Source organism: Ovis canadensis, chromosome 13, assembly GCF_042477335.2.
Source record: "Ovis canadensis isolate MfBH-ARS-UI-01 breed Bighorn chromosome 13, ARS-UI_OviCan_v2, whole genome shotgun sequence".
NCBI lineage: Eukaryota > Metazoa > Chordata > Mammalia > Artiodactyla > Bovidae > Ovis > Ovis canadensis.
This window is the reverse complement of record NC_091257.1, coordinates 23,701,970-23,721,254: the sequence shown is the minus strand read 5'-3', so window position 1 is coordinate 23,721,254 and position 19,285 is coordinate 23,701,970. Positions and strand designations below refer to the sequence as shown.

The 19,285-nt window shown below is 41.2% G+C and overlaps 1 protein-coding gene across 4 annotated transcripts in view; it reads right to left on the bottom strand.

The window, feature by feature from the left end:
- MACROD2 (mono-ADP ribosylhydrolase 2) overlaps window positions 1–19,285 on the bottom strand; it is a 2,333,538-nt gene that overhangs the window by 1,336,701 nt on the left and 977,552 nt on the right. Inside the window, exon 2 of one of the 4 annotated variants that reach the window (XM_069547116.1) lies at window positions 11,828–11,957. The exons of the other annotated variants lie outside the window; for them this stretch is intronic. Coding sequence (XP_069403217.1) covers window positions 11,828–11,957 — 130 coding nt within the window. The remainder of the gene's footprint in view (window positions 1–11,827; window positions 11,958–19,285) is intronic. 4 annotated transcript variants of the gene reach the window in all.

Sequence of the window (19,285 nt, the reverse complement as noted above, 5' to 3'; positions counted from 1 at the left end):
TTATTGATTGTGAAAACTGATAAACAGCTTCCTCTATTGTGATTATGTAACTATTGTATCATGATTGGTCAACAGAAAAATGATAAAATTCTATATTACCAAAACTACCATTTAATAGAAAAACCTACAATCACTTTTTAAAATCCAGATGCATATCAGAATTATCTTGGAATTTTTTGAAAAATACAAATGCCCAGGTATTGCTTTATTTTTTTTTCCAGAGCTCCAGATGTTTCTAATGAGCAGCCTTGTTTAAAAACAACTGGTTATATGAAGATCTTTTACTTTTCTCTAGCTTGTTTTACTTTTCCTACTTCATATTCAGTGCTCCCATTTCATTTAGTTCATGTTTTCCAATTGCTCCGTCTCTTTTTCTTTTTATGACGCACTTTCTCAAGACTTTATCAAATGTAGTAAAAAAGCTCTTATATAAATACATGTGTAAATACGTATTATATATATATTGCATAAAATTTATGACTTTTTGCTTGACTAAAAAATTTGTGACATTTTGATTCACTTGTTTGACTTAGTATAAATAGAATGCTAGATTTCTAATTTTAAAAAAATAGATATACAACAAGCAACAAAGGTTTACTGTATGGCACAGGGGACTATAGTCAATATCTTATAATAACCTATAATGGAAAATAATTTCAAAAATAGTGTATGTGTATATGTATAGCTGAGTCACAAAAAAATAATAATTCTACTTTTTGAAACTTAGTAATCTTTATCTTTTGGCTAGTTTTTCTAAATGTCCTATGGACATCTAATAACAATGTATTAAATACAAAATTTTAAATATATTTGTGTAGGATATAAAAGCAATATACATAGAAACCTACATTTAAATTATTGACATCATTTAATATGCTATTAATTTTTCTGCACTTGAAAAATACTCTCAGGAAAATGTTAATAGTCTCACTATGATTATATACTTTTGCTTTTCCCTTATATTTCTTCTGATTTTTTTCTTTATGTATCTTTGTTTCTTTGTTGTTAGGTGTCTAATGGTTTATGATATCTATCTTCTTTGTGAATTGTACCTTTCATCATTAAAAATATTCATCTTTGTTTCATTTAAAAATAAATAAATAAATTTACTTTAAAAAGAAAAAAAAAGAATAATGGGGTAATGTGGGGGGCCCTATCCAGGATCCCAGGTAGGGAAATGATCTCTTTAAAACAGTCAGAGCATGGTCCTCTTCTTCTCAAACGTCCCAATATTTCTTGCTGTACTTAGCATGAAAGCCCCCATCTACAGGCACCAACAAAGCCTCCTGTGGTCTAGGCCCCAACCACCTCTCTGACCTCATCCTCTCTTCTGCAGCCCCTGTTTGACTCCAGCCACTTTGGCGCCCTGCCATTCCTTAAACACAGAAGTTCATGCCTACCTCTGGCCTTTGCACTTGGCTCTTTCTTTTGCTTGAAATATCTTCTGCCAAACAACCTCATAACTAGCGCCCCTTCCCCTTTTTTTTCATGTAAGTCCTAACTCAAATGACACCTCCTCAGCTAGGCCTTCCCTGGCCGCTGCGCCTAACCGTCGACATCCCTACACACCAACCCTTTCTCCGGCTTAGTACTCATCATTACCATATATTTTCCTGTTTCTAGCCTGACTCTTCCATTAGAAGTGTCATTCCATTAGAATGACAGAAGGGCCTTTTGTTTATCTCACTAACTGCAGTATCCTCAGGATCTAGAAACTGCTGGCACATCGAAGGTACTCAGTCAACATTCTGTGAATGAATAAATGCTACGAAACACTTTCCTGATCGAGTGATTAACTGAAAACTGACCTGAAATCTGAAGCATGGAGCTGAATTATCCTGGCTTTTGTGAGAATGGGAGCAACAAGAGCATTTTAAAGACAGAGCCCAGCGTGAACAGTCTCAGAGGTAAGAGGAAGAAAACGTGTTTGAAGAACATTAAGACTTTGTCAGAACTGAAGCCTGAAGGCCAAAGAGTTAGCAAGAAATGAAGAGGTGGATCTGGACAAAGAGGCAGGGGCCTGATCAGGCAGGGCCTTGTGAGCACGCAAACAAGTCTCCACTTCACAAGAGCAGCGGAGGATATTCGAGGAATTTTAATGAGCAGAGTGATGTCATCTGTGATTAAAACCAAAGTCATCATGACTGGACAGGAGCACGATGGAGGCAGGGAGGCCATGTACCAGAGCTGGGTGAGGGCACTCAAGACAAGCAGAAATGTTCCAGGGGCGATTGGAAGGACTTGGTAATCGATACATATATGATATAAATAATGTAAGATTAATTACATAATTATAAATTATACATAATAAATAACACAGTTGACCCTTGGACAATGCAGCTGTTTAGGGGCATAGACCCTCCACACAGTTCAAGATCTGAGTGCAACTGTACAGATGGTCCTCCACACACACACATCACCACATACATGGTTCCACATCTGTAGATTCAACCAGCTGCAAGTCATGTAGTACTGTAGTAAGTATTTGTTGAGAAAATTTCAGGTAGTTCCAACACAGGTTGTTTAAGGGTCAACTGTGTATTTCTAGGCTGAATTGTGGAGAAGAGGATAAGAAAAAAGGAAGGAAGAAAGGATCAAAGGTCAAGTTTCAGTGTCTGGTTTGAGTGACTGGGGTCAGAGTGTGGTAGTATAAAGATGGCCATGTTCTTTGACAAGTAGGGTTCTGTTTCTCCTCTCCTTAACTCTGGGAAGAATTTGTGACATCGTTACCAACCAACTAGATATGACAGAAATGATGTTGTATCAGACTGGAAGAGACTGGAAGCTTCCAGTCTTGGTGTCTTGGATCTCAGGAACCAAGGTTCCCAGAGGGCAACCCAGCTGAGTTGCCAGACCACAGCCCACACAAAGTGGTCAGGCATGTGAGCGAAACATGCAGAGCTGGATCCTCCCAGCCTGTTTGAGCCATACCAGCTGATACGTGTAGGGCAGAGACAAGTCTTTTCTCAGGAGCCCTGCCCAAGTAGTAAATTCATGAACAAAAATATAATTGATACTGTCTCAAGCCAATGTCTTTTGAGGTGGTTTGTTACATAGCCATGCTGCTGCTACTGCTGCTAAGTCGCTTCAGTCGTGTCCGACTCTGTGCGACCCCATGGACGGCACCCCACCAGGCTCCCCTGTCTCTGGGATTCTCCAGGCAAGAACACTGGAGTGGGTTGCCATTTCCTTCTCCAATGCATGAAAGTGAAAAGTGAAAGTGAAGTCACTCAGTCGTGTCTGACTCTTAGCAACCCCATGGACTGCTCTTCCATCCATGGGATTTTCCAGGCAAGAGTACTGGAGTGGGGTGCCATTGAGGGAGAGAATGAGATGATAAACTTGTGATTTATCAGAATGCAAGCACACACTTCATGCAAATATGAGCAGAATAAAGGACAGAAATGGTATGGACCTAACAGAAGCAGAAGATATTAAGAAGAGGTGGCAAGAATACAAAGAAGAAGAGCTATACAAAAAGATCTTCACAACCCAGATAATAATGATGGTGTGAACACTCACCTAGAGCCAGACATCCTAGAATGCGAAGTCAAGTGGGACTTAGGAAGCATCACTACAAACAAAGCTAGTAGAGATGGTGGAATTACAACTGAGCTATTTCAAATCCTAAAAGATGATGCTGTGAAAGTGCTGCACTCAATATGCCAGCAAATCTGGAAAACTCAGCACTGGCCACAGGACTGGAAAAAGTCAGTTTTCATTCTAATCCCAAAGAAAGGCAATGCCAAAAGAATGCGCAAACTACTGCACAATTGAACTCATTTCACACGCTAGTAAAGTAACGCTCAAAATTCTTCAAGCCAGGCTTCAACAGTATGTGAACCGTGAACTTTCAGATGTCCAAACTGGATTTAGAAAAGGTAGAAGAACCAGAGATCAAATTGCCAACATCTGTTGGATCATCAAAAAAGTGAGAAAAACTCTTCAGAAAAACATCTACTTTTGCTTTATTGCCTATGTCAGAGGATTTGACTGGGTGGATCACAACAAACTGGAACATTCTTAAAAGATGGGAATATCAGACCACCTGACTGGCCTTCTGAGAAATCTGTATGCAGGTCAAGAAGCAATAGTTAGAACTGGACATGGAACAACAGACAGGTTCCAAGTCAGGAAAGGAGTACGTCAAGGTTGTATTATCATCACCCGGCTTATTTAAATTATGCAGAGTACATCATGAGAAACGCTGGGCTGGATGAAACACAAGTTGGAATCAAGACTGCCAAGAGAAATATAATAACTTCAGATATGCAGATGATACCACCTTTATGGCAGAAAGTGAAGAAGAACTAAAGAGCCTCTTGATGAAAGTGAAAGATGGGAGTGAAAAAGTTGGCTTCAAATTCAACATTCAGAAAACGAAGATCATGACATCTGGTCCCATGATTTTGTGGCAAATAGATGGGGAAACAATGGAAAAAGTGACAGGCTTTATTTTTTGGGGCTCCAAAATCACTGCAGATGGTGACTGAAGCCATGAAATTAAGAGACACTTAGTCCTTGGAAGAAAAGTTATGACCAACCTAGACAGCATATTAAAAAGCAGAGACGTTACTTTGCCAAGAAAAGTCTGTCTAGTCAAAACTTTGGTTTTTCCAGTAGTAATATATGGATGTGAGAGTTGGACTATAAAGAAAGCTGAGCACCGAAGAACTGATCTTTTGAACTGTAGTGTTGGAGAAGACTCTTGAGAATCTCTTGGACAGCAAGGAGATCCAACCAGTCCATCCAAGAGGATATCAGCCCTGAATATTCATTGGAAGGACTGATACTTTGGCCATCTGATGTGAAGAAAGTGACTCATTTAAATGTGACTCATTTTAAAAGACCCTGATGCTGGGAATGATTGAAGGCGGGAGGAGAAGGGGATGTCAGAGGATGAGATGGTTGGATGGCATCACCGACTCAATGGACATAAATTTGAGTAAGCTCCAAGAGTTGGTGATGGACAAGGAAGCCTGGTGTAACTGCAGTCCATGGGGTTGCAAAGAGTCGGACACAACTGAGCGACTGAACTGAACTGAAGTGAAACACAGGGTTAGGCAATCCTGGTCCCCCAACTATTCCTACTTAGCGGGACATTGTAGGAAAGCATAGTGCCCGCCAGTGTGGGGTCCACTGCTACATTGGGGTGGTCTTGGAATTAATTTGAATCCAAATTAACCAGGAAGGGAAACAGAGTATATTAAAAACTTTAAGATCACACTTTCATTTTGTTTGAACCACTGGAGGAAATCCAATTTCAAATTAATATAACAAAGCCAGAGACTTGCTTTAAGAATATTCCATCAGATTGCAAAGTTCAGCTTGGGGCAGGGCATACTGGAACCCTTTAATGGCTACTCTGGTAAAGACATTCTTTTCACTTTGTAAGGGAACAAAAGATTAAATGAGTACCTCTGGAATTGCCTAAGTTATTGGTGGGCACTCTCCCTGTGTGAAGCTGGAGATCACTAAGGTTCTAGATCAATATCAGAGCTTCATGTCAGGGGCTGGTCCATGTATGTGATCAATGCGGCCAGACGGGCAAGGGGAGCAAGCAACTCTGCCTTTATTTGAACCACTTTTTTTTTTTTTTTTTAAGTTAGTCAGATGTAGACAGTTCGTTTTAAGCACTGGGATTTAGAGTTGGAATGTGGATGGGATTAAAGCAGTTTCATTACAGGAGGAAGAAGCCCAGAGGGAAAAAGGCATGAAAAACTCAGTGACTTCTAAAATCGGATATCCTCTGACAGGCTTACCACAGAGCCAGAAAGCACCTCAGTAAACCTCAACCTCAAGCTCTGTAAACTCAGGTATTATTTCTATTATCATCCTAATTACCCTCCTCATTGAAAAGGAAGAAAACACACCCTCACTGCAGACATAATGTTCAAATACTTGCCCTGTAGCTTGAGAAGTGTTAGGCATGTCTCATACGTTTTTCATGAACCTAACTTAGACTTATCCATTCAGGCTGTTAATTACTAGTATTTCTTAAATGTAATTACAGTCTTTTTAGGAAATGGGTTGTTGCACATTTTTTTTTCCATCCAGAGACACAATAGAGAGTCTAACTCCTTTGTGGTGTTTAAAACATGTGAGTCGATGAGTAGGTAAGTGGTTCAAAGGAAAAAGAAGAAGTGCTGAGATCATTAACCGTGACTCAGAACACACTGGGGCCTCTATCTGGTGAAAGCAAACGAATTCCAGATACCTCCTCAGAAAAAACTGTGGTCATTTTCACCGTTTCTATGATCTAGTTAAGAGGGCATGATGGTATTGTCTAAAATTTCATAGTTTATGGTATTATTTCCTTCATCTATTACATAAGGTCTACATAATTGATTGTGACTTGAATATAGCTGCAAGAGCAGTTTTATCTTCAGAGAGGAATTTTAAATGCTATTTTTTTTTTTCTTAAGAAAATGGAAATGATGCAATCCAACCTGTTTCCTTTAGTGGCCTGAAATTTTAGAGGAAGAATTACTGCCCTAGTTCTACTTGAGAGTCTGAACTTTCTGGCTCTTTGGGGTGATTTTTATTTATCTACTTTAAAGGTTTGCCATATTATCTTTTAAACTTTAAACTATTCAAGCAAATAGCATTTTCTGGGAGGGAGCGAAGAGAAGGTATGGATTGGTAAGAGGAGTAAACCTTATGCCTGTCAACACTCCAAGTCTCAAACCTATTTAGAAAGTTATTTTAAGGATTTACATGTGTCATAAAGCGGTTATTCAGCTATTCTTGTGCATGTTATATAACAGCCATACAACATGCTTCTTCCCTTCAGGAAATTCTCTCTCAAATAATGGTTGAAAGATGATCAGTTGGGTTGATCATAAAGTTTGTTTGGGTTTTCTTGTAAGATGGTATTTAGAGACAAAAAGATAATCTGGTATTGAGAAAATAAAGAAGTGGAAATTTCAAACACTGGAGGATAAGTAAAAAACAAAAAAGTCTCAATGAGAATATGGTCTAGGATAGTTATGAAAGCATCAATCATTCATATGTTCACTCGCTAAATATTTACAGTGCCTGCCATATGCTGATGACAGGGCTAAGGTCTGGAAAGTCAGTGACAAGCCAAAAATAAGACATAAGCCTGGCAACCTGGCACCTTCTCTAAGCCTGTGGGCTCAGGAAGGAGCAAGGCAGCCTGAGCTTGAAGCCTCACCCTGCCACTTAGAAACAATGGTGCCTTCTAGGGCTGTGGGCAAACCCCTTAACCTTCCTGTGCCTCAATATCCTTCCCTATAAACAGAGATACTAAGTGTGCCTGCCTTTTAGGACTGTCAGGAAGATTAAATGAGCTAATACATGAAAAGCATGGCAAATCTAAGCGCTAGTCAAATGCAAGGCCTACTTCTCAGAATAGGAAACGAGGGAGGCCAGGGAAGAGGCAGACCAAAGCGTGGGAACATGAACTGGGTCAGAATCCTAGGAGCTCCCCCCATGCACTTCACTGATGTAGATATAAGGGTCCTGGCTCCAGAAGAAGGGGCAGAGAGGTCTCAGCTAACATTCCTAAAGAATGTCCCATGGCTCTCAAACTCAAGATGCAGGCCAGTGTGCTCAGAACATCACTGCAGAGTGCGGACAAGCTTGAGGCAATTCCAAAGCCTGTCGGCACAGAAACTGAGTAAAAATATGCCCTAACTTCTTGTTGCCTCATTTCCGAAACCGAACAGCGTGAGAGTTACCCTCTGACTGTTGCCCAAAGAGGCTGTGTGTGGGGTACAGGCCAGGGATTACCTCATTCAATTCCAAGCAACAAACCCTGAGATAAAAACAGAGAGTCTCATTTTATAAGCGAGGAGACTGAGGCACAGGAAGGTGAAGAGTATTCACCAATACTGTAACTTTTTTGCTTAAACCTAGAGATCGAGGCTTGTTCCAGCAGAGTCCCTAAGCTTGAAGCTCAAGAAATGGTGGAGCTCACAGCTCAGAACTCAGAGCCCCAGGGCCTGATATCTAGGATGGCCAGGCCCATGAAAAGACGGGGATTTATAAAAGCACCCAGGCTGGCTGGTTCCAAAGCCTACAATCCCAGCAGGAGGAGAGGGCCTAGCATGGGTTAACATTTTCCTTTCCATTGCAATTGTCTTTCATTCCTGATAAAGAATCATTACAGGCAATATGTGTTGTACCCCTTCCCTGCCCAGAGCAGGAGATCTAGACCCCTAGACCTAGACCTAGGCAGGAGACCTAGCTGGGGGATTTACTCACAAGAACTTGCACACAGACATGACGCAGGCTTATTATGACAAAGGTCCTGAGGAATCTCACAGATTTCCAGCCCTCCAGGACCACCCAGGCAGGGAAAGGGGCATTGTGACTGCAGTTGCCCACACTGGGTGGCTGGGTGGCGGTAGCTCCCAGCAATGCAGGCTGCTCTGGCCCAGGAAACTCAAACCTGTTGTAGTGGGAGTTGTGTTTGTTTTCTGAGGCCAACTTCAGAGTCAATAAAATGCAAGGCTTTACACAACATGGGTTAGATGGTTCCACCAGTTCTTTTCAGTTTGTCTTTAAAAATCTTTCTGAAAATAAAACTTTATAATTGTGGCTTCTCATCACTGTCGATTGGAGAGAGGAGGAATGAGGCTAAGAGATGTTTTAACCATGGAGCTTTAGATTAAGTGAATGCATGAACTATTCTGAACCTTCAGTACTGCTGAGCAGAAGGTTTGAGGGATCTGCCCTCACCCTCTTTGCAGAGGTCCATGTGTTTCAGTTATGTTAGATGCAATTAGGCACAGCTCATCTCTCAAATTCACTGGGGATTCATTGCATGAACCCTTGAAGGTTTCCCTTTCAAATGACCATAGATTTTCTATTCAAATCAGTGTTCAATTATCACTCTAACTCTGCTCCACTCCTGTGTCCGTGGAAGCTGACGACATGAGAAATGGGAAAACAAAAAACACAGTTCTTTGAATCAACACAGGAAAAACAGAAGAGGAGGAAAACAATTTCACAGCAGACCAGGTAATCAGAAGCTGCCCTTAGCAGCGAAGCCACCAGCCTAGTTTCCACATTCCTCCACCCACAGCCTGGGCTGAGGTAAGACACACAGATTGTTTTCTTACAACAGCAAGGTGCACCCCTTCATGACACGAAGCCTCTTTCCCAGATGCTGTCACAACACTGAAAAGAAATGGATCCTGTTTTTCGTTGGAAGTGGGCATGCTACCATCTATAGAAATTCTTCAGTCTTGCTTTCCACCAGTTGACACACGGCTTGTGTATTTATCATTCCAAACAAAAAATACAATGTATGCTCCTCTCCATGAGGCCAAAAAGAGATAGTGGTTAGATTTTCACAAATTGAGTTCCCAAGGAGGCTTTTTTTTTTTTTTTAAACTCACTTGTGAGATACATATACAGACTCTGAGGCTTTGAAGGAAATTAAAAATGACTTTCAAGAACCTCTATTTGCAGATCCATGTATATTAAAAATTATTTTCAGTTTGTTTTTCATCATCAGATTTCACAACAAGAATCTTAGCTTCTGTGCACATTTAAAGCACTAACTTGCTTTAAAAAGAAAGTAGAAACGCACAATAACCAATTGTCTTCTGAATCCACTATACTCTGTATATCCCACAATTAAGCCAACAATCTGTGATGAAAGAATAATGTAACCTCATCATGTTCGCTCACAGTGCTGAGTCATTGCTCCATGAGAGGACTTACAAAGGAGGCTTATTTCTCATCCTTTCTCAGTCAGGTTTAGCTGCATTATTACGGTATTTCACCCCACAGCCTCTCTATTCTCCTCTGAGTCACTGTTTTTCTCTTCCATTACTTAATTGGAAACAAAGTACGTCCCCCTCAAACATCAAATCTATATGTGTACATGCTATGTCTGAATTTCGAAACTGGTAAATGTCAATGTTAGTGAACCAATCTGAACATTCTAAAAGATAGGTCAAGTTAACAATATCTTAGAAGAATATTTTTTCCTTATATTAGGTCAAAGATTATAAACATTAACTATATAGGTAATATATGTTAAATATAGTTCATGAATAACTCATTTTTTTTCTGTAAATTTAAACAGTAATCAGAATGGTTTCTTACTAGATTCAGAATGACATCATTCATGCCTTTACTGATATATTCAATACATATTTTCTGGGAACTGACTATGCACAAAGTTTTATGGTATGCAATTCACATGAATAAGATAAAAAATATGGCTCTCAGAGCCCATCAGTACAAGAGATATAAATATAAGTAACAGGAAATCTACAGAGCAGTGCCATGTGAAAATCAGAGAGAGGAGATAACATCTGGGTGAGGCCCATGTAGAAAGCTTGTGTGGGGGGCCACTGATGAACGTAGGATTTGGTGAACATAAACAGTTCTCCAGTTAGGAGAATAGGTATCAGGATAAAGCACTGAAGGTGAGAAAGCACGGGCTGCCTAACCAAAGCAGCCAAGGCCAGGGGGGCATTTCGGAACGAAAGACTAGAGTTTGAGTCCAGAAGGGCAAGTTAAGTTCAATCCATGAAGGGCCTTGAAAACCAAACTAAAATTCTGCTGATTGATAACAAGGATAGATGGTGTTTTCACTTTGGCCAAAACACTGTTTAAAAAATAAAAGCATTAGTCAAATAAATCACTAGGCATAACTGAGAATGCTCTTTCGGCAATTTTAAATGCTCTGATCATTTACATCAGTAAATGGAGGCAAACTATATGGATTCATGACTGTATGCTGCGTGAGTGAGTGCAAAGCCGCTTTAGTCGTGTCTGATTCTTGGCGACCCGGTGGACTGTAGCCCGCCAGGCTTCTCTGTCCATGGGATTCTCCAGGCAAGAGAACTGGAGTGGGCTGCCATGCCCTCCTCCAGGGGATCTTCCTGACCCAGGGATTGAGCCCATGTCTCTTACGTCTCCTGAACCGGCAGGTGGGTTCTTGACCACTAGTGCCAGCTGGGAAGCCTGGTTGTACGCTAGTGGGTCTGTCTTTATCTCATGATGTTTCTCTTCATAGGATTTGTTATTTTTCACCGAAAAACTCGCAATTCTTGTAGCTTGTCTTTAAAGGCATCTGACATCAAACAACATACACAAGAGAGGGCAGACACTCTCTCAGAAGAAGAAAAACATATGCCCCAAGTAACCGTGCTTGGACACGACCAAGGCCGGCTTTCAGTGATGCAGCACTGATGGTTAATCTTGTGCGATGTCTCAGATCCTGCCTTTGAGTACAAATGCCATGAAGGCCAAATAATATCTGTAGAGCTTAAAGATGGATTCTTTCTTCCCCTCTCCAAATGAAGGTATGTCAAACAGCAATGCTTACACACATTTAGCTGTGAGGCAAGCCCAAAGCAACATGCCTAGACTATTCTCTGTGACTTCACCTTGCACCATGCTTCTCTTTTCTGAATGACCTGTGCAAACTTATGATTGTAAGTATGTTTATAAAAATGTTTATAAATGTATCCACTCAATCCAATCTCAATCCACTTTGAGACAGGCAAACTATCTGGCATAATAAGGCCTTGACCTTTAACAGACTGTTTCAAATTCAGCAGTTTCTAAACCAATCAGGGTTGAACTAATTATACATATGGTATTCCCTGGTGGCTCAGAGGGTAAAGCATTTGCCTGCAGTTTGGGAGACCTGGGTTCGATCCCTCGGTCAGGAAGATCCCCTGGAGAAGGAAATGGCAATCCACTCCAGTACTCTCGGCTGGAAAATCCCATGGATGGAGGAGCCTGGTAGCCACTGTCTACAGGGTCACAAAGAGTCGGATACGACTGAGCGACTTTACTCACTCTCAATTAAACACATATTTTAAATAGTTCTTACCAATTAAAGAGCACTTTCCTGGTGGCTCAGACGGTAAAGCGTCTGCCTGCAATGCAGGAGACCCGGGTTCGATTCCTGGGTGGGAAGATCCCCTGGAGAAGGAAATGGCAATCCACTCCAGCACTCTTGCCTGGAAAATACCATGGATGGAGGAGCCTGATAGAGTTGGACACGACTGAGCGACTTCACACTAGACTTCACACACACCAATTAAAGCAACAATATCAACGGATTTTTACTATACTTTCTTGAATAAGTTAACAGAACACAATCACTTTCTTTACATATGGGTGCATTTATGGTATTTTCCCATTTCAAATCCCATTATTTTGGTGTAAAACATTCCATTTCATTTTCAATTCTCAATAAACAATTTATAAAGGCCTATACAGGACTTGCCTGGTGACACAGTAGATTAGAATCTGCCTGCCAATGCAGGCAACATGGGTTCAATCCCTGGTCCAGAAAGATTCCACATGCTGTGGATCAGCTAAGCCCTTGCACCACAACTGCTGAGCCCACACTCTACAGCCTGTGTGCCACCACCGCAGAAGTCTGCATGCTCGAGGGCCCTCGAGCTGCAACTGCGCAACCTGTGCGCTGCAACTACCGAGGCCCACGCCCCCAGGGCCCGTGCTCCACAACAAGGGGGCCCACGGTGAGAAGCCCACAAGCCACAAGGAAGAGTAGCTCCTGCTCACCACAACTAGAGAAAGCCCACGCACGGCAATGAAGACTCAGTGCAGCCAAAAATAAGTAAATGGATGAATAAGCAATTTTTCAACAATTAAAAAAATAAATAAACGCCTATACAGATCACCAAAGATCAGATTAAATCTAGCAAAAGTAAATGTAGTGATTGACCCACATGACGACAGTCAGATATTTGGATACTATTTCAAAAATGAGTCTGAAAAGAGAAAATCAAAGGAAGTTGAGGGGTTCTTTGAGTGGAAAGTCATAATTAATTTAGGTGTAACAGGATGACTCAGTAAAGTTAAAATAATGGTAACATATTCACTGAACTTTTACTATGTGCCAAGCATGAGCTGAGCACACTGTACATATTAAGTTGTTCCCAAACATGCTACTCTTTCTTAAAAGCATGGTGACAGTAACAGTAGCCAGTATTCATGGAGTGTTTGCTAACTGCTGGACACTACAGTAACATTAAACCATTGTACTTGCACTATTTCATGATATCCTTATACCAATTCAATGAGAGGCACTTAGTATGCCCATTTTCCAGACGTAGAAACTGAGAAACAAAGAGGCTTAATGATGCACCCCAAACTACATCCGTCACTAGCCGTTTTCCCTTGTGAATGGTGACTCTGAAACGGTAGACAGGCAACCTGGGTCCCTATTAGACATCATGCGAAATAAATTGTCTGCTATTTCTTATCCATCTCGATGCCTTACCCATTTCATCTCCCTCCAGAGAACACAGCTAGTTTTCCCAGTTCCCTCTGTGATTGGAGTGGCCCTGTGACTGAAATCTGCTCACCATATGGGTTGCGAGAGAAAGTGTGAAGTCTGCTTTCAGACAGGCCCATAAAGGCCTGCCGTGAGACACTCCATTCTCTCTCTTCCCCTTTCTGCCAGCTTGGTGTTAATACCTCGACTGTGGAAGCCGCGTGGTGGCGAGAACGGAGCCTTCCAGCAAGCTCGGCTCCTGAGTGGCTGCGAGATGCACTTATACCCTCCTCCCAACTGCTACTTAGTTAATAACTGCTACTCAGTTTGATGTGAACCAGACATAAAATTTCATTGTATTAGTTATTAAGATTTTAGCATTTATTATAATGTCCCATATTTACTTTAATAATGGATGTGCCCTGTATTTTAGATACTTATATAAATGTCAGATACTGCTTTAGCAATGATGCAGAATCTAATTTCTTCAAATGTTCTCTCTTGTTGAGAAAGAATTTGCTTTCTCTACCAGCTGTAGCAGACAGATGCCCTGGAATGGCTTTTTACCATTTTAAATTACCACTGTAAATTTCATCAATAAGAAGATACAAGATACAGAAAGAGGGAGACAGGCTGACTCAGCCCACCACCCCTCTGAGTGACAGACGGACACAGCTCTGGTGAAAATCATTCTCCACAGTGCTGTAGGCAGCTTGGCCATCATTAGTGGTTTTTTTTGGGGGGGGATGGGGTATGGAGGGGGGTTCCTACATATACCTTCTGGAGTCTTTGAAAGCTAATGGTACCTTTCTCTAAGCTTTGATCTTTCAGCACTTCCAAGAGTTTTCAAGACTCGTAATTTGAAGTATGCAGCCCCTTCTGGTTCAGAATACCCAGAAAGGTTCCTGTTTTTCTAATGAAACTCTGAGGGATACAATGTAATATCTACTTCTCAAGGCAATGGATCCTTAGCTATTGCCATTAAAGGTATTTTTCCCTGCCCTAATACATCTCCCCTCCAAAGTTTACAGTAATGGACCTCAGACTACACAGACTTTTTATATTAAACTCTTACTTTCAACAACAACCATCAATAGCGGACAGGCTTCTCGGAGGTGTGACCTGTGCAGTTGCTCAGGACTCTGCTCAGAAAGGCTCACGCATGTGTTAACGCTCTTCGGTGGCCTTCTTGAAGTTCTTGCTAACTTTTGGACAAGGGGCTCACGTTTTCATTCTATACTGGGCCCTACAAATCACATAGCTGATTCAGTACCAATGACAGTATTTGAATAAGAATCATGGAAGACATATAACAAAGAAGGAAACGCAGGTACCTTTGTCTCTTTAGTTTCTATAGGGTAATATGGAAACAAACAAAGAAAGCACAACCTTGTATCTATCCTTGACATCTTAACATGTTCAACAAACTGTCTTGTAATCATGGTGTTTACTGTGCCCAACAGCAGAGGAACTGTACGACTGTGATCCATCATAGGTTGTAAAGAAGACACAGACGTCGAATTTTCTGATGGATCTCTGTATGTGTAAGAGTGGCATTTGGGAAAACACCTTAATGATTTTCTTTCCCACAGAAATACAGACTTGAGTCCCAGACCCAAGTGGGACAGGAGTAGGATTTGAGAGTTCAAGTCTTCTGCATAATAAAATATTAAGGATTTGGTTTTTGTAGTGGCTAATGGTACAACAATGGAACTCTGGAATAGGATATGTGGGAGAGAGATGGACTTTCCCAACATGGCAAAGTTTGGGGACTGAAGAATGTCCTTGGGGCAGAGAACGGCTAACACACTTCTAAGAACAGGGCTGTTTACATTTGAATTGAACATGTTCTACATTTAGATTACAGCAACCAAATCCTGCCCTCTATCTCCTTCTCTACTGCTACCACCTTTGTTTCCATGGCCTAACTTTAAGGAAAAAATCAACTGTGAGCGACCTTACCAGTGGGGATCGTGTTGTTATTAGTTAGTGGTGTCTTCCCAAAGCATTGATGGCGAAGACAGGGCAGAAAATGACCAGCAGCCATGAAAGGTAGCCCGGGAGCAGGGATTTAGAGCAAAATATGAGACCACAACATCGGGGCTTTTGGACACACTGGAAATGTTAACTACACTGGATCTCTCTCAGACTTAACTGAGTGGAGGCTTAAGCCATTTTATTTGGCTAGACAGGAAAATGTTGGCCTCAAAATCCAAAAGGACTTGGAGATATCCAAAACATACCAATATTTCCTAAAAATGGAATCTCATCTGGAAATGATAGGAAAAGAATATACGGAAGAAATGAACATGAAAGATGGATAAAGAAGTCTAGCTCAAGGTGAATTCATGAAATAACCTACCAAATGGAGAGCCAAGCAAGAAAAGGACTCCCACTACCTCTAGCAACTTTCCTGTGGCTAAGAATCCCATTTACTGGAATTCAGCTTCTTCCACAAGCATAAGACTCACTTTCCAAACGTGCCAGAAAAAAAGATTCAACTGAAACACAATTTGCACTTCAAAGAGAATGTCACCTGGCATATTTTCATTTCCTTGACCAGAAACAAGAGTATCAATTTACAAGCATCTACACTTCCAGAATCAAGGTGTAAAGCCTGGAGTGAGTGTATCTTTCCTGTAACAGACCTAAATAAAAAGATGACCCTCCCAAGAACATAATATCACATCCTCATTCCAAGTATTTACAAGGTAGCAATCAACACTGTCCCTCAATTCACCAGGGTTCTCCAGGAAGTCTGTATTTGTTTAGGAGCAGAATGGAGCTTCTTAGAAAAGCATCCAGAAGGGCCACCTAAGCACAGCCCCTTGAAGAATGCACGTGATAATAAAAGTCAGATTGCTCTCAATTATATACATTGACAGCTTCCACTTCACAGAGCCCTGAAATTACAGTCAGGGAAAAAAACAGTCTTAGAAAAAGATAATGTAGTTTGAGAGACAGTACATTTATTCCTTAAAATCAAACATCTTTGATTTAACTACTTTTCAGATTTGTTCTTGACAACGTTGCATTAACACCGTAACCTAAAGCAAATTCATATTTATCCAACATACATTCCATGTGAAAAATTGCTTACTCTCTAGATAAACATTCAGGCACGCCTTCCCACCCACATTTAGGAAACCAGAATCATTACTCATACAAGTGTACATCACAAACCGTGAAAAGCTAACTCTTTAAAAATAGCCAAATATATAATACTAGTGGGGACTGTACTGTTATTAAAAGAATACATATGCAGTATTACAGATTAATTGTTGTTCTCCTGGACGATTTTATGCTTAGGTCAATTTAATAAATTTGAATATGTCATCTACTAAATTATGAATCACCAAGAAGACCTACTCACCCAGAAATTGTTCTGTTGTTTCAAATGCAACTTTAAAAAAATCGTCATCTCAAGCACTGAGAAGATTAAATTACCTGTTTTTTAATTTCAGCAAGCAATGGAGTGTGTCTACCTGCTGGATCCTCTGCCAACTGACAGACAAAAGGCTGAAGGGAGTGCACTTTGGATGCTGTCAATTAAGGAAAGGTGGTTCATTAATCTTTACTGTCAACGCCTGAATTCTGCTCTGATGGCTCCTACGGTATGCAGTCGGTTGCTTGCATTTCAAACCAAGACCCATCCAGCTAAATTCCCCTTGTAGAAAGATACTTGAGCTTTTCCTGGTTAACTGTTAAGTTCATTAAAAAAAGGCTAATGACATGGGTTTCCCTGGTGGTACAATGGATAGGAATCTCCCTGCTAGAGCAGGGGACACAGGTTTGACCGCCGGTCCTGGAAGATTCCTGGTCCTGGTCCACGTGCCAAGGGCAAATAAAGCCTGTGTGCCACCACTACTGAAGCCCGTGCACTCTAGGGCCCAAGAACCACAACTACTGAGCCCTGTGCTGCAACTGCTGAAACCCATTTGCCTAGAGCCCGTGCTCTCCAACGAGAGAAGCCTCCACAGTGAGCAGCCTGCGCACCGCAGCAGAGAGGAGGCCCTGCTCACCTCAGCACGAGAAAACCTGCCCATGGCAATGAAACCCCAGCCCCGTTAAAAACAAATAAACTATACGAAAACCTTAAAAAGTAAAAGTAGCTAATAATACCTTTCAACATGAGGGAAATATTTTGAAAAGTTTCTGTGTTCGTTCATGCAATATACCATTATTTTGTGCCTATTATTTGCCAGGAATTCTACACAAAGATTAATCAAACTACATCAAAGAAGAACCAGACATCAAGGAGCAATTTTTGGAACCTGACCTCTATACATACCCTAAGAAGGGCTGAACTTTAAAAGAAAAAATTATGGCTGCTTTGGATCCTTAGAAAATGAAAAGCTACAAGTACATATTTTTGAGAATTTGCTGCACATCACTTAGACTTTTAAGAAAAAGCAAAGCTATACAAATCTAGGCCAGATCTGGACTGGCTTTACCATCACAAGATAGTTCAGTTCAGTTCAGTTACGCAGTCGTGTCCGACTCTTTGTGACCCCACAGACTGCAGCACGCCAGGCTTCCCTGTCCATCTCTCTGGTTCCTCGGACTTCTCTAAAACCAGCTCATCACAAGATAATCTTTAATTAAACATGAAAAGAAAACTGAACCGAGCACAGGGTAATGTGTGAATCACCTCCAATTTGCTTAATTTTGCTATATAATACATACGAAGATACATTTATTATTGCCTGTTATATTATTAATTGCAATTAAATTTTAAATAATGAATGATATTAAAAGATTTGAAACAAGTATTTGTGGAAAGAGTAATTCTGGAATTCCGGCAGCCTGTGGAGATGGCTGTGACTACCTAGTTAGTTCTCCACTAGAAGAACTAACTCTGGCAAACTTTTGATATTTAAGTGGAAGCTTTGTCAGTATCCAACCATGAGGACACAAACCAATAAGAAGTTTAAGTGAAGGGAATTTGATTCAGGGAGCTGGTTTCAAAAGTGATGGGAAAACGAGAAAGCCAAATAAGAACTGAGGAACCTAGGTACTGCAAAAAGCAGGAAACAATAAGGATGCAGAGGAGAGGGGGTGAGACCTCCACTCAGGGAGCAGGGTCACACGGAGGAAGTTGTTTCTCCAGGTTTTGCTGGCAGGAGATAGCGCCGTGACGTCACCATGGCAGACAGGACAAGCGAAAGAAACCCCTGGCTTCTCCTTGCCGCATTCTCATGGCAATGCCTCCTGTCAGCCAAACCCAGGAGACAGCCGGACGTGGAAGGCTGGGGACTTCAGCCTGTGATACAGAGCACTGCAGGAGATGACAAGAATGCATGCCCGTCCAACAGGGCCAGGACACCATTTGTGCCTCTGTCTATATGAAGGGATTGGCCAAGGTCACAAGTTCTCGTGTTATGTGACTTTGGTATTACCATGAGACTCATAATCAACCGAAAGTATCAGTTAACTCCTGCATACCTGAAGTCCTTGTGACTTAACATTCTCCTAGGGAAATTATAGATTATCACAATGGTGTGATTGCTCACCTAGAGCCAGACATCCTGGAATGTGAACTCAAGTGGGCCTAGAAAGCATCTCTACGAACAAAGCTAGTGGAGGTGATGGCATTCCAGTGGAGCTTTTTCAAATCCTAAAAGATGATGCTGTGGAAGTGCTACACTCAATATGCCAGCAAATTTGGAAAACTCAGCAGTGGCCACAGGACTGGAAAAGGTCAGTTTTCATTTCAATCCCAAAGAAAGGCAATACCAAAGAATGCTCAAACTACCGCACAATTGCACTCATCTCACATGCTAGTAAAGTAATGCTCAAAATTCTCCAAGCCAGGCTTCAGCAATACGTGAATCGCAAACTTCCTGATGTTCAAGCTGGTTTTAGAATAGGCAGAAGAACCAGAGATCAAATTGCCAACATCTCTTGGATCATGGAAAAAGCAAGAGAGTTCCAGAAAAACATCTACTTCTGCTTTATTGACTATGTCAGAGGCTTTGACTATATGTATCACAACAAACTGGAAAATTCTTAAAGATGGGAACACCAGACCACCTGACCTGC